Source organism: Tupaia chinensis, unplaced genomic scaffold (genome assembly GCF_000334495.1).
Source record: "Tupaia chinensis unplaced genomic scaffold, TupChi_1.0 Scaffold143584_1, whole genome shotgun sequence".
NCBI classification, from domain to species: domain Eukaryota; kingdom Metazoa; phylum Chordata; class Mammalia; order Scandentia; family Tupaiidae; genus Tupaia; species Tupaia belangeri.
In genome coordinates, this window is record NW_006203430.1 from 2,554,988 (window position 1) to 2,568,614 (window position 13,627).

Sequence of the window (13,627 nt, forward strand, 5' to 3'; positions counted from 1 at the left end):
AAAAATTGCTCTATTTTCAAATAGCTACTATAATTTTCCTTCACTGTTGTGGAAGGTACTTTTTTCATATATGTTCAAATGGCATATAAAGAAACTTGGGGTTATTGGAATGTGGCAGAATAAGTCATGATCTAGAAACTCAGAGGCTGCAAGTTCTAGTTTTGTCTCTAACTCATCTTAAAACCTGGATAACCTGCTTCCTAATCTTTCTGTCACCTGATTCCTACTCATCTCTTTTTTGGTAATTATTTATGTAATTTTATTCATTGTTATTATTATTATCATCTCTCAATTTGCTACAGGACATGTGCATTCTAGAGAGACAGAGAAAGTAAGTGAGAAAGTAAGTGCAAGGTCTGGGACTCGAACTGCAGTCGGCCTTGTGGGAGTCCAATGCCTTAGCCACCATGCCACCTGCTGGCCCCCTCTCTCCTTGTATAGGGTACAGTAATGGTAACAACTATCAGCAAATGTAATATGGATTACTTTCTTTGTTATAGTTATTTCAAGAGACAGAGTTTCAACAGGGTCTTCATGTCACAATCTACCCTTAGCCTCAGCCAGCACAGACCATGGGCACCTGCAGGGGCACAAAGGCCCTGGGAAGTGAATCTGGGACCCTCCTATGTAGATCCCATTGCTTTAGTGCCATGTCACTAGCAGGCCTCAGTAATAGCCTTTCCTTTATGAAGTATATCTACATTCCTATTTGTTATGGTCCTTACAATAATTAAATGAGAAAGGTGCTCTTCTTGTTTTACTGTTTAGAAAGTCATAGGACATAGACAGTATAAAAATCCCATACTTTTGCTAGTGTTACAAATATGAATTTGTAGATATGTGTGGACATACAGTAAAGCCTATATCCGTACAAATGTACGTGCATGCTCTATCTTGAACACTGTGATCCAGAACAAGAGGAGTTGTAAAACAAATAATCAATCAAGGGTAATAGCCTGGTCTCAAGTTTACGTGGAGAAGAGATAGCTATGCTAAATTTAGGCTAAAGATATCGCCTTAAGAGGAAAAAGTGTTGCTGGCAGTCTGCTTTTAGGTAACTGCTTGTCTGCACTGTGATTGACTTTCACAGAGACATTCCTTCTCGTGATGAAAACTTAAACCAGGACACTTTGAGGCCTGCCATACACCGCAAATAAGATGGAACCAATATCCGACATCTAATAAACTGCACTAGAGAGCTTCTGCTAGTGAGCTTAAACCAGTTCTGTCCCTTCTCCCATCTCCCCTAGACTATCCTCTGTTCCCTTTGACCAATGTGAACTCTTTCCAAACATACCTCTTTTTTTAATTTAAAAGATGTTTGCCTCCTCATAGCCAGCAGACATGTCCATCACTTCTCCCTGGCCCTGCTGCTGGTGGGATCCTTAACTACATGCCCCAGGATCTGGTCCTTATGTTGTGCAAGCTCTTTATTTTGGAGAGGTTTTTGCTATAGGGCACTTGCGCTCGTCAGAAAGAGAGAGACAGAAAGATAGAAAGCGAGAAATCACCCCCCGGGGGGATGGCCATGCCACAATCCCTTCTCCTCCATTCTCCTCTCAGGATCTTGGCCACTCACGCACACGTACCCAGTGTGAGTTTAAGCCACCGGGTCTGGGACTCGAACCGCAGTCGACTACATGGGAGTCCCAGCAACATAGCCATTACGCTAACTGCTGGTCCCAATGTTGTGCAATCTTTATAAAACCAATAAATACTTTTTCTTTGTAACTTTTACTTTGAAGTCCTTTTTCATTTTACATCTAGTAGATCTTGGAAATGCAACCTCTCCTGGATAATACATTTTTATTTCCTTTTTATACTCCAAGTTTAGGTGTACTTCACTGCTTAAAGGTTCAATATAGTTTTCTTTTCTGCTAAGAGGACTTACATTAAATTGTTTTTCATTTTACCCCAGAAGATTTTGGGTTTTTTTTCTTTTTGTGTGTGAAATATGCAATTCCTATGATTTTAGTTGTTCTTTCTGTTGGTCTTAGACCTAGAGAGGGCATGAGGGCTGGAGTATCACAAAAACTTGACTCTATCTTTTTTTTTTTTTTTGGAGAGGTTTTTGCTATAGGGCATGTGCACTCGCCAGACAGACAGAGAGAGACAGAGAGACAGAAAGCGAGAAATCACCCCCCAGGGGAGATGGTCACACCGCAATCCCTTCTCCTCCATTCTCCTCTCAGGATCTTGGGCACGCACGCACACGCGCCGGCGTGAGTTTAAAGCCACCGGGTTTAAACGCGAACCGCAGTCAAGAACGTGGGAGTCCAGCGACATAGCCATTATGATAACTGCTGGTTCCCAAAACTTGACTCTATCTTGAGACTCTATCTTCAGCACTTCTGGGTTGGGTTAGTGTCATGAGTATATCGAGATCCAAAGAGCTCATAAGGACATCTGAGAATGACGGTCCTACAGTTGGGGTAATGCTTGCATCAGCCTACTCAGTGCAAATCCCCACACTGTCCACAAGGAGTCAGTTGTCTGGGCTTTGGGGGATTAGTTTTACCCAACTTCAAGAAGCTCATATCACATTGACCACAAGGAGCGTATGAGGACTAATAAAGCTTTCTAAGATCCCATAAACCAGACACTCTGTTGACTTTCTCTAGGTTACACCCAGATCTGAAAGTGGTGTCATTTCTAAAAGGTTGTACTGCGATAGGATAGTGCTATCCAGTGGAACTTTCCGAGAGGGAGGCATGCTGTGTCTATGCTACCTGATGTGGTAGCAGCTAATCCCAGGTGGCTGCTGGGCACTTCAAATGTGGCAGGTGTGACTGAGGACCTGCATTTAATTTTATGGAACTTTAATTTTAATTTAAATAACCACATGTGGCTAAGTGACTCACAGATTCAGTAGGGCAGGTCTACAAACATTATGCTATACAACATTTATGTTACTTAGGAGCCTAATTATGGCAACAGCCAAGGAATTTTTCACTCACTGACTCTTGAGAACACATTCTCAAGAGTGGTAGAAGGAGGTAATGTATTAAAGAAGATACGGGGGCCGGCAGATGGTATGGTGGTTATTAAGGGTGCTAGACTCCCACATGGTCAATTGCAGTTCAAGTCCCAGACCTGGTGTCTTGCTTTCTTCTTTTCCCTCTCTCTCTGTCCCTCTTTGGACACATTTTTAAATAAATAAATGAATAAAGTTAAATAAAATATTTTTTGAAGAAAAAGATATGAAAGAAATGAGAAATCTAACACAGCTTAAGTAAGACATATGGAACTGCAGTGTCAATCCAGGTAAAATGATGGTGGCCTTTCAGAGATGAATGGAAAATAGTTCTTCAGGTGGTGACTCTCCTAACTTTGTTTTCACAGGCTCTTTCATGCTGGTGAACACATCTGGGAGACCTGAGGGCCAGAGAGCCCACCTGCTCTTACCCCAACTTAAAGAAAATGATACCCACTGCATCGATTTTCACTATTTTGTATCCAGCAAGAGTAATTCTGCTCCTGGCTTACTCAATGTCTATGTGAAGGTCAATAACGGGCCTTTGGGAAATCCTATCTGGAATATATCGGGAGACCCGACACGTACATGGAACAGGGCAGAACTGGCGATTAGTACCTTTTGGCCTAATTTTTATCAGGTAAGTGCTTTCTTTTCATTTCATATGTTCAAGCATTCTCTAATTTCTACAGATATAAATTGTTTGTATATCAGGATGAGGGAGTTTTCAAAAACTTCCCGATAATGCATATTATGAAAAAACTATACATAAATTTCAATGTCTTTGCACCAAAATAAACTTATATTTTAATTCAATTTTTCCACAAACCTTCTGAAGTCTCATCATACTGTTCAAGAATAAATAAGAAATGTTGGTACATTTTTGTATCAATATAAGGAAAGCTTATCCCGTTGGATAAAAGCATGTCTAAAGTAAAATTAGTAAAAACCCAATTTAAATTTTGGATGCCTGTTGTATATAGTTTTAAGGAAATAAACCTAGTTACTAAAACAGGGCAAAACAGTGTCATCTGCAAGGATAATTTACTTTCTATATTAAGTAAGAAATATGACCCAGGGAGGCACGTCACTTGAGTCCGAAAGAAGATACCTCCTCTTCTGTAAATGGGCCTCCGGAGTAAGTGAGTCATTAAGAAGTGAGCCCTCTTGGAGATCAGCTAGTACGGTACCCATCCTGCTTCCACCCACATAAGCTACAGGGAGAAAATATCATATGTACCCTGAGTCCTTGTCACAGAGGGACTTCTGCAAGTCCAGTCCTGTTATTTAGGAGGATCTGCTGAGACTTACACTTCAAGTTCTCTTTCAAAGTCACTGAAGGGCAGAGGGCCAGCAGCAGTTAAGAACTAGTACAAAAGGAACCCTGAAGTTCCACCTCTGCTGCCAGGGATGCTTGTAACACAAGAGCATTCTGATTTGGGACCAAAGGTAGGAAGTTGGTGACAATGAGCATTTGGGGCACTTTATCTTTTGGTCCACAAGTCCTTTTAAAAGTAGCTTCATGTTGGGACCAGCAGTTAGCATAATGGCTACGTCGCTGGACTCCCATATAGTCGACTGTGGTTTGCGTCCTGGACCCAGTGGCTTAAAACTCACTCCTGGCGCGTGTGCATGCGTGACTAAGATCCCTGGAGGAAAAGGGATTGCAGCGTGGCCATCCCCCCTGAGGGGAGATTTCTCGCTTTCTGTCTCTCTGTCTCACTCTCTCTCTGTCTGGCGAGCGCCCGTGCCCTATCGCAAAAACCGCTCTAAAAAATAAAAATAAAAAGCCAAAGTAGCTTCATGTTGAAGCTACTTAATTTTCAACTAGGAGACAACATAAAGAAGATTGTGACATTTCACTTTTCTCTTTCTTAATTCCTTTGACTCTCTTAGGAGCCAACTGAGACATGCATCTTAGATCATTTCTCATGTTTAATTGAGGTTCTTGGCTAGACTGAGGGAACTGCAAACTGGGTTTTTCAAGGACTACTTGTCTTCAGAATGGGCATAAACATCATATAGTAATCCATTCTGTACATCTGATGTTTATTAATTAAAATTCATCAATCTCAATTCAACTCCTGGGTTGATAGTGAGAATGTATGGGCTTAATGTCATGCTTAATTTATCTTTGTACCCCTCTACCTAAAGTAATTTCTATTTATGGATGATAAATATTTGTTGCTTGAATGAAAGTGAAGAGGTAGTAAATATTCTTAGTATATGTAAAATGTGTTAAAATCTTATGAAGCTACACTTTAGCAATAAGTTTTAAAAGTGTTAAAAGATTTGGATCTGTCTAAATTTGGCAATCTACTGAGGATTTATCCTACAGAAATGAATAGTGATGGTATATAATTAAATACAGGGATATTCATAAAGAACTATCAGAGGGCTGGCTCCATAATCCAGCAGATAAGCCCTGTGCATAGGGAACCAGATCTCACATGGCCAGCTATGATTTGACTCCCAGTCCTGGCTGCTTGAAAATATTCTGGGCCTTGAAAATATACTGTGTGTGCCCCTAAGCCTGAAGAGAGGAAGAAATGGAGAATGAAGATTGTTTCATGATCTGCCTATTAAGGAGGTACATGTGAATGCTCTTTCTTTTTTTCGTATTGGTGAGTGTGTGTGCCCTCTGGTAATAAAAAAGGAAAACTCATAAATAGTATTGTTAGCTTGTGCTATGTATGAAAATTTTATCTTGCAGCCATTAAGAATAATGTAATGGGCTGGTCCATAGTATAGTGGTTAAGGGAGCTGGCTCTCACATGATGGGGTTTGGATCCTGGCAATAGTACCTTGAAAATACCTGGGCATGTGTGCATACTTCCCCGAATTTCAATGAGATGGAACAGTGGAGGAAAAGAGTTCACTATATGATCACAGCTCATACCCAATATTTTCTCCTTCATGTATTCTCTATTTGGCAAATGCACACACCCTCCAGTAACTGGAAAAACTATATATATATATATAATGGAAGAGTATCTAGTAATGTATTTAAGGTTATGTTGTTAAATAAGTAAAACAGATATAAAACAATGTGTTAATCCTATTCTTAAAATTAAAACTATAAAAACTAAAATACATTTTTAAATAATTTATAAAAAGTCATATCTCCCTAGCTACTGGGAATACAAGTGGTTTTTTTGTTTGTTTGTTTGTTTGTTTGTTTTTCCCATCCATTGTATTCTAAACGTTCCCCAATGTGCATGTACTGATTTTATTTATAAACAAAATATTAGGAAGGCCCCTAGAAACCTCCACCCTTTGCTCTGCTTACAGTAAGGATCAAAGAATGGAGAATGGACAAGGTCCTGTCATAGCCAAAGGGAAGGTGATGTTTGCTCAGAGCATGTCCCACATCTTCAGGGTCTCTCTCTGAATATGTCCCTACATTTCTATGCAAAAACACAACATGACTTTCCCAATGACTTAATAAATGTAACATTTAATTCCTTCTCCAAAGGGAGGATATTCTATTTAATAACTACCTTCTTTTTGTATAAATATACTATTGTCTCTGAATAGTAAAATTAAGAATATGGCCTCTGGGACAAAGATTCTTTTTCAGGATTAAAAAACATGCAAAGCAAGTCTGTTTGATTGAGCTAGGTTCCAAAAGGCTTTTGTATGGTGGAGCAAACTAAGAAGCTCATTGTGATTCATAAACCTCTTTTTGAGGAGGCTTTCCCAAAGTAGGGAAGGACAAGATTTGGGATGTTCCCATTGGCCCCCAGAACCTATTCTGAGCTCTTCCTCATTCACCAGGCATCTGCTAGCTTGAGGCCAGTAGGGTACACTCTCTAGGTTGAAAGGTATGCCCTGCTCATCTCTGAGATTTTTTTCTTGGGCCTTAGCAAAGTCCACCCAGAACCTCTAATGTGAGTTGTTTTGAGACCCTTCACAGCCTCCAGAGCCACAGTGGACTAGTGTAATATGACATGGGCCATAATTCAGACCTAGAATTTCTCTTTTGCCTTTCCTGCACCTCAGACAGGCAAGTGCATTTAAAAAATGATGTATTTATAAACAGTCTTAGGAGACCAGATTTAAGAAAAGAATCCTTGTACCACATTGAATGTAGGATGGTCCTATGGATCAGGCCATTGTCATGGTCAATGAATTTTTTTTTTTTTTTTGGAGAGATTTTCGCTATAGGGCGCGTGCGCTCGCCAGACAGACAGAGAGAGACACAGAGACAGAAAGTGAGAAATCACCCCCCAGGGAGGATGGTCACGCTGCAATCCCTTCTCCTCCATTCTCCTCTCGGGATCTTGGGCACGCATGCACACGCGCCCGGTGTCAGTTTTAAGCCACCGGGTCCGGGACGTGAACTGGGTCGACTATGTGGGAATCCAGCGACATAGCCATTACGCTAATTGCAGGTTCCCACGGTCAATGAATTTTTACTCTCATGAAAACCTTTGGATAAGATATTTTGCCTTCCCAATTATGAGCTTCTGATACCCAGCCTAAGCCCTTACTTCCCACTGCAATCTCTCCTACATTCCTAGGTAGCACATAAGCTACCAAATTATATTAGAACTTTATTCTCACAGCTTTTTGGTTTACTGCTTCACTGTTATCTTAGGTGTGTAATGGAATACCATACACTAGGGAGATTAAACAGTAGACGTTTATTTCTCATACTGCTTGAATATGAGAGGTCTGTGATAAAATTGCCTGCATGATTAGGTTCTGGTGAATGCTTTATTTCTGATTTGTAGATGACTTATTCTTCTTGTGTCTTCAGATGGTGAGTGTAGAGAGAAGAAACAAACTTTCTTATTTTTTTTTTCTTAAAGGATTACAGATCTTGTCTTGAAGCCTCCATCCTCATGACCCAATTACCTCCCAAAAGCCTTATCTTGCAATACTGTCACTTTGGGGATTTGGGCTTCTTTTTTATTCTTTGAGAAAAATTTTTGCTATAGGGTGCATGTGCTTACCCCAGATAGAGAGACAGAAAGTAAGAGATGGCCACACTGCAATCCCTTCTCCTCCATTCTCCTCTTGGGGTCTTGGGCACACACACACACACACACATGCCCAGCATGAATCTTAAGTCACTGGGTCCAGGACTTGAACCACAGTCGACTGCATGGGAGTCCAGGGATGTAACCCCTATGCCATCTGCTGGTCCTGGGGATTTGAGTTTCAACATGAGTTTTGGTAGAACACAAAATTTACTTCATAGCTCTCCAGGAAGAGTTGGGAGTGAGGGGAGTCGGGAGTGAGAAAGCATCCTCCATGGGAGATGATCATGCCACAGTCTCTTCTCCTTCATTACTTCCTCCTTTCAAGATTTGGGATATGCACACTCATTCACAGAGCATGTATCTCAAACTACCAGATCCAGGACTTAAACCTCATGGTAGGTCATGTGGGGTCAAGCTGCCTTAACCACCACACTAGTGGCCCCATAGTTTGGATTTAGAGAGGGATTCATAGAGATTCTTCAGTATGTATCACTAAAATTTTAAGAATCTGCTGATTTATATCTGTAAAGGATGTAGCTACATTGAAAATCCACTGCTTATTTCATTTCTGAGTACTCCAATCAAGTATCAGCCTTTTAAGTTTTAACAACATGCTTAGGGTAATACTTCTCTCCTATCTCCTCTTTATTTGCTGAGCAGTAAACACACTGAAGTCATTCTCCCAATGGCCACATAAGCTCTTAGGTAAATGGCATGTAGAGATGATACAAGAGAGATATCAGCAACAAACTTCCCCAACTCTGAGCCATAGGCCTCAAAATCACCATAGAAGACCTCAATGACGTTTCCCAGTTGGGATTACAAGGGCAAGCAGTATTAACAGAGATTAAATAGGAGGAAAACACCTTCCAAATTGTATTTCTGCCCTGGCCTTAGGTGTCAGCCTAACTGGAGAAGGTCAGCTCAAAAAGCTCAAGGCAGGCAGCAGCTCCATGGCCTGGTGTTTACAGAAGCTGGATCCCACATGGTCAACTACACACTTAGAGTCCTGGAGCCAGCAGCTTGAGAAGCACAAGCCTGAAGTGTGTACATGCATTTCTAAAATCCCAGAAGGAAGGAGGGATGGAGGAAAAGGATTGTGGTGTGACTATTTCCCATGGGGAGTGCTTTCTCCTCTGTCCCTCCCTCTGTCTCTCTCTGGTGAGCACATGCATCTTCTAACAATAAAAGGAAGGAAGGAAGGAAGGAAGGAAGGAAGGAAGGAAGGAAGGAAGGAAGGAAGGAAAAAAGGAAATGCCCAAGGGGATAAAAAGCCTGAACAGTAAGCTGTCAGGTTCTGCCAGAGAAGGGACTGCCTTGGTCTACGAATCTAGTCCCTCCCTGCTGGTGGGGCCATCACATCCTTAGTGAGGAAATGACAGTCGTCACTGTCCTAATGCTCTTAGAATTATGACTCATCAAGGGCCCATCTGCTTTGATGTAATTTCCCCCCAGATATCTTCAAAAAGAGTTCTATAGCTGGTCTGAAGGTGTGACTCTGGTTTATGATGATTGTATATCTAACTGCAAAATACAAAATTTTTTTTCTTGTATTTTGTGTATGCATCCATGTGTGTGACATTTTCTTTTATGAATATGGTACATGATGGTCAATATTGAAGTGAAGTGTTCTTAGGATGTGGATAGATTGTTTCTGGACCCAGAAGCTTGAAAATTAGGTAGTAGGACATGTCTAAAGAAGGTGGTTCACTTACGAGACCCTCTCTTAGGGTACAAGGAGTTAGCTTCTACTAGACAGCACTGTACATTATTTTTAAGCTGCAAAATACTTTATAGCAATCTTAAAAATTAATGTAAGAGTAACATATACTTAGAATATTAATATAATATATAGTTCTTTAATTCTGTAAGATTGTTTTCACATGAGCAAGTAGTTTTGATATGTTTTAAGTGAACTCTTAGGAATTTCATATAAAGTTTATAACTGGGAAGCTCCTTACTACATGGGGTTTTCAAACACTTCATGGAAAATATGTGTTACAAAAGAGCTATACATGGATTTTAATCTTTTTTTCACCAAAATAATTTTGTACTTTAATTCCCCCTTTCCAAGAACTTTTTGAAGTCCCCTCTTATGGTAAAAGATCAAATATGCTTTTGAGTCAGTCAGAATTGGATATAAATATCAGTCCTACTTACTTAAAAACTTGGGGAACTGACTTAAACTTTGAGAGCTTTTCCTAATTCGAAGCTAAATATAATGATTATGAGTGTGAAAATGTAAGGAAAAATGCAAGTGGGCTATACTACTCTCTCAATTAATGATGGTAGTTTGTTGAGTCACTATTAAGATTTATAGAAAATATAAGAGGGGAGGGACCAGCAGTTAGCAATAATGGCTGTCGCTGAACTCCCATGGAGTTGACCATGGTTCGAGTCCTAGACCCAGTGGCTTGAACTCAAGCCGGGCACATGTGCGTGCGTGCCCAAGATGCCGAGAGGAGAATGGAGGAGAAGGGATTGCTGCATGGCCATCCCCCCTGGGGGGGTCTTTCTTGCTTTCTGTCTCTCTGTTTCTCTCTGTCTTTCTGGCGAGTGCATACATCCTATAGCCAAAAAACCTATTAAAAAAAAAAAAAGAAAATATAAGAGGTGAAAGTTAATAGTTGAACACTTTTTCCCTGCTAATCACTTCCTATATGTGTTTAGCGGCAACTCAAAAGATTTTAAATGAAAAGTGTTCCAGGAACAAATCCTTTTTGTGAAAAGGAGCAAAACTTCTTTTCCAACAGAACATTTCAGAACTACTATCATACAGAAGTGGGAGGTGAGATTTCCTGAGAGTCCATGGAATTCACCCTTCCTTGGACTTGAGTACATTTAAGAAACAAGTGGCTTATGGACACATTTGTGGCCATGGTATTGAACTCTTTAGGTCTATATTTTCCTTTACCTCAAAGTCTTTCTCCAGAATATCCATTTCTCACCCAGTTTTGGCTGCAAAATACAGTCATTTTTCATCTTGGTCAGAATGTAAGCTTTGCAATTGTTGGTTTGGGGAAGTTTTTTTTCTGTCAAAATAGACAAAGTTTCTTTTTGTACTTACTAAGCAAAGTAGGTCTTCTTGGGTAGCTCTTGTTTCCTCAATCTTTCTCCCAACATTCTGGTTATTAGGCATTTACACAGTTTGAAACATTTTTTTTTTTTTAGGTTTTTGCCATAGAGCATGTGTGCTTGCCAGAGTGAGAGGGACATAAAGAGACAGAGAGGGAAAGTGAGAAATCACCCCCTAGGAGGATGGCCATGCCACAATCCCTCTCTTCTCCCCTCGGGATTGTGGGCATGCACATTCACATGCCTGGTGTGATTTTCAAGCTGCTGGTGTGGGACTCAAACCACTGTCAATTATGTGTGAGTCCAGCACCTTAACCACTACATCACCTGCTGGCACCCTTAAAATGTTTTTAAGCAAAGTCTTCTTACTACAGTACTTTTTGGGTCCTCAGAAAAGTTAAGTATTTTTCTGTGTTTTTCTATTCCAAAATGCATTATTACTTTTTTTGATGACTCAATATTTTATGTAGCCTTCCCTACTTAGAGTAGTATTCTACAGATAGAAATCACATGAAATATAGCTAATTGCAGGTTAATAACTGTATTAAACTGTATTTGGTGATTAACACATCTTTAATTCCTTAATCTATGTTTGACCATATTACTGCTACTTAGACCTGCCCTTCTGTGGCTTGGAGGCTCTAGAGAACTGTGGACTGCCTGTTTTCTTCAGGTCACCTGCTTCATTTGCTTTAGTGACATAATGCCATTGGAAAAGTCGTAGTTTCCTCTCAAATTCACACTCTTGCTTTGCTGTGCTGATTGCAAAAAAAACAAAAACAAAAATATCTTGGCCTTGATTCTGCTTCCTTCTCTCTTTCTGCAATCCCCCACTTATTTCCAGTGCCTCTGAAGCAAAGGCTTCTGGATCTTTCTGAATTCTAATCATGCATGAATCCACAGAAATCCTAGAGTCTCACTCACATAACCTTTCTCCCTGGTTTTGCAAGACCATGATTCTGAGCCCAGTAGGGGCCAGGAAGGAAGAAATCTTTAATACAGATCATTATTTTAGAAAGAGAAAGATGCTTATGTAGCATAGACATCTCATTCCCAGGCCTCTCAATAAAGGCCTTGGATGTAGGTGGTGACAAGAGGGAATGTGGGGATAAAGTTATCAAATATGCATCTTGTTGATTCATCAGAGCCTCCTTGTTCAAACAGATTCCTTATATATACTGAAGAGTCTGGGAGAAGATTGGAAGTGGATTCCAGCTGGGTCTTGCTCTAAATTCTTTGTGAGGGAGGACACAAAGGAGCTTGTATTTTGAGGGGAGGCTGACCCAATACTTACCCTTTACCAGTCTGACATCTTCCCTGGTAAATGAGGAGTTGAGGGAATAGGAATGACTTGATCTTATCCATCCTTTCACACTTAGCTCCAACCTTTATTCCCTGCACAGCTGCCTCGGCTTCTTTGTTATATTTGCCTTCAGCCCACTTATTTTAGTAGAAAGCCATGTAAAGCTGTAGCTGAGTAACAGCAGGCCACACACATTTGCTGCCTAGAGACTGATTTAGAGCTGACTAGGTGAATGCTTTCCAAATTCTGTTCCACAAATCCAAGGAATGTCAGGAGGCATTAGTTGACCGACTGGGAAGGAACACTGATTTAGATGAAGTTGAACAGATTCTGATCTACAGGCTGTTTGGGAGGCTAGGTGTGTTTCTGAATCTCCATGAGGAATTCATGGCATATAGGAGGCCAGCTGGAATCTGGGCATTGGTTTGGGCTTTTGAAGAGTGTATCTTATTCCCTGAAGTACACAATCTGACATGAACCAATTGAAAATTTGAAAAACAGAACACACTCTGACTCCATAAATTCCTTGACTATGGTCCTTATTCCAAGTGTAAGACAACTGGATTGCTTCATGCCTCTAGGACAACATGGGGAATTGATGCAGCAATGAAATAAAACTCTTTGCCAAACAGGGAAGACATGCTATACCATTGCCTCTGATCTTTGCATTTTGTGCTTAAAAAAGACAATATGAGAAACAAGTGAGAACACAATTGTCACTTTAGCATTGACTCGGAGCTGCCTTTGCCTTTGGAAAGTAGAAGGAGGCCTTGAATCCTAGCCCTGGTGGCTTGAAAACATGCCAGGTGGGAGTCAGCTGATGGCATGATGATTGAGGTGCTGGTCTCCCAAGTGGTTGACTGTGGTTCAAGTCCCAGACCTTATGGCTTGAAACTCATACCGTGTGTGTGTGCATGCATGCGTGCCTACAATCTTGCAAGGAGGTTGGAGGAGAAGGGGTTGCAGCATGGCCATCCATGCATGGGTGATTTCTTGCTTTCTGTCTGTCTGTCTGTCTCTCTCTCTCTCTCTCTCTGATGAGCACATGTGCTTATAGCAAAAATCTCTCTCTCAAAATAATTAAAAGCATGCCAGGCATGAGTGCATACATGTTCAAAATCCAGATAAGATAGAGAAATGGAGAAGGAATTGCTGTGTGACCATGCTCCACTGGAAAGTGCTCTTCTCTTTTTCTCCTTCTCTATCCTTTTGTGAACACTCACACCCTCTGGTTATTTTAAAAATAAGAGGGAACAAACCAATTTGTGTGATGTTCTTTTTGTCCTC

General features: G+C 40.7%; 1 protein-coding gene across 4 annotated transcripts in view; it reads left to right on the forward strand.

Moving 5' to 3' along the window:
• PTPRM (protein tyrosine phosphatase receptor type M) overlaps window positions 1-13,627 on the forward strand; it is a 732,676-nt gene that overhangs the window by 128,519 nt on the left and 590,530 nt on the right. For all 4 annotated transcript variants that reach the window (XM_027766560.1, XM_027766561.1, XM_027766562.1 and 1 more), the window contains exon 2: window positions 3,343-3,614. In XM_027766560.1, coding sequence (XP_027622361.1) covers window positions 3,343-3,614 — 272 coding nt within the window. The remainder of the gene's footprint in view (window positions 1-3,342; window positions 3,615-13,627) is intronic.